The sequence below is a fragment of the Echinops telfairi genome, unplaced genomic scaffold, assembly GCF_000313985.2.
Source record: "Echinops telfairi isolate 266 unplaced genomic scaffold, ASM31398v2 ScPeMD7_4;HRSCAF=17, whole genome shotgun sequence".
In the NCBI taxonomy this organism is placed as follows: Eukaryota; Metazoa; Chordata; class Mammalia; order Afrosoricida; family Tenrecidae; genus Echinops; species Echinops telfairi.
This window is the reverse complement of record NW_022103900.1, coordinates 2,597,215-2,599,479: the sequence shown is the minus strand read 5'-3', so window position 1 is coordinate 2,599,479 and position 2,265 is coordinate 2,597,215. Positions and strand designations below refer to the sequence as shown.

The window sequence follows — 2,265 nt, the reverse complement described above, 5'->3', positions numbered from 1 at the left end:
TTTTTGGTTGAATATAAGAGTGCGGTGGAGAAGAAATTGGCAGAGTACAAATGTAATACCAACACAGCAATTGAATTAAAATTAGGTATGTATTTCTAAATGATACTATATATCTCCTGTATGTATGTAATGGTGTTTTAAATTTTGAAGTAGGATTTTATGTAAGAACAATTTGTAGTTTTGCACTGCACTTATTGAGCACATTTAACATTTAGGTTGGGAGATGTTTGAGAAGTAGTAGTTTACTTGTGTTTTAGTGACTATACAAAGGCATTTGATTGTGGATCATAACAAACTGAACAACATTGAGAAGAACAGGAATTTCAGAACACTTATGCTATTCTGGAACCTGTCCATGGACGAAGAGAGCCATCCTTCTAATATAACAAGGGAATACTTCAGAGTTTAAAATCCGGAAAGGTGTATGTAAGGGTTGTGACCTTTTGCCATACTTATTCAATTTGTATGCTGAACAAATAGTCCAAGAAACTGGATTATATGAAGAAGAATGGCATCAGGATTGGAGGAAGGCTTATTCAACTGTGACATGCAGATGGCACAACCTTGTTTACTGAAAGCTGGGAGGACAAAGCATTTGCTGATGAAGATCAAGAACTGCAGTCTTCAGTATAGACTGCAGGTCAGTGTAAAGAAAACTAAACTTCTCACAACTGGACCAATAGTTAACATCATGATAAATAAAGAAAAGATTAAAGTTGTCAAGAATTTCATCTTGCTTGGGTCCACATTCATTGTTCATGGAAACAGCAGTCAAGAAATCAAAGGAAACAAACAAGAAGTCAAAGGACACATTTCATTGGCAGATGGGTTGCACAAGACCTCTCAGTTGTTGAAGAAGAAGGATGTCACTTTGAGGACCAAGATGCGCCCAACCCAGACCATGGTATTTTTGATCACCTCATATGCATGTGAAAATGGACATTGGTTAAGGAAGACAGAAGAATCGATGCATTTGAATTATAATGCTGATGAAAAATAATTAAAGTATGGACTTGACACAAACCTGTCAAGAAGTACAGCCAGAATGTTCCTTGGAAGAGAGGATGTGAAGACTTGTCTCATATACTTTGCACATGTTATCAGGAGAAACCAGTCCATGTTTGGTAAAGTGGAGTGGCATTGAAATGGAAGACTGCGCATTAGGTGATGGACATTGAGTGCAACAATGGCTTAAAACAATTGTGAGGATGGTCCAGCACTAGGCAGTGTACATAGGGTTGCTATGAATTGGACTGGACTTGAAGGCACATTACAACAACCGCATTAAAGGACCGTGGTGGTGCTGTTAATCGAGTACTGGTATTAGACTGCTGATCTGCAGCGTCCGCCATTCAAGTCCACCCACCTCTTTGTAGGAGAATGAGGTTATCTGCGCACATAAACATTACCATTTAATTAGAAATGTTTCTTTTTATTTCATCTGTGACCAATGGATTATGCAGAAAAGTTACATACTCAATTTTCCATATCTTGGGGCTTTTCTGATACCTGATTAATTCCATTATTTTTATTTTCATTTACTGGGACTTGTTTCACAGCCTAGGTTTTTTGGTGAATGCTCAGGCACACTAGGGAAAAATTGTAATTTGTTGTCTAATGTTCTAACATTGTCTTTTGGCTTAATGGTTTTGTTCAGTTTCTTAATATTTTTACTGATTTTTATTTTCTATCAATTAGAATAATTAATTGAAAGGACTTTTTAACTCTAACAGATTGAGGATTTGTCTTATGTCTTCCACTGTCAATTTTGTTTCATGCATTTTTGTCTAAATTTGCAGATAACTCATCTAAGCTCATGTTTCTTGATTAATTAACCCTTTAATCATTAATCTTGATCAAGTGAAACTTAAATATTAAATGCTCCATCTTCTCCTTATCTTGAAATCTACTTTGTTAGAATATTAATATGACAATTAGTTTTGAAACAGTTTTATATACTGATGTCAGATATCTGTCAGAAGGGGGAAATGATTTAAAAGAGGTAAGGGAGTATTATTGAAGTGATGTCCTTGAGAACAGTAGAGGAAAAAATTTCATTCTTAAGTAAAATAATGAGCTTTAGTTAGGACCATAGGGAAGTTTTGTGTCATAACCAGAGGAAATTGGAGAATATGAAATATCTGCAGTAAGGAAAGAGTTGATAGTCTGTACAGGTTTCTCTGAATGTTTCTGTTTCATAAGTGAACAATAAGTAAAGTGATCAGAAGAGAATTTGTTTCTAAAGGCAAGTTGTGGGTTGTTTGT

At 35.4% G+C, this 2,265-nt stretch overlaps 1 protein-coding gene across 1 annotated transcript in view; it reads left to right on the top strand.

Moving 5' to 3' along the window:
- Positions 1-6: 6 nt before the first annotated feature.
- HAT1 (histone acetyltransferase 1) overlaps positions 7-2,265 on the top strand; it is a gene marked incomplete at its 5' end in the record, with an annotated part of 39,983 nt that continues 37,724 nt past the window's right edge. The window contains one exon of the mRNA XM_004703740.3: positions 7-85. Within this exon, the coding sequence (XP_004703797.2) occupies positions 7-85 (79 nt within the window). The remainder of the gene's footprint in view (positions 86-2,265) is intronic.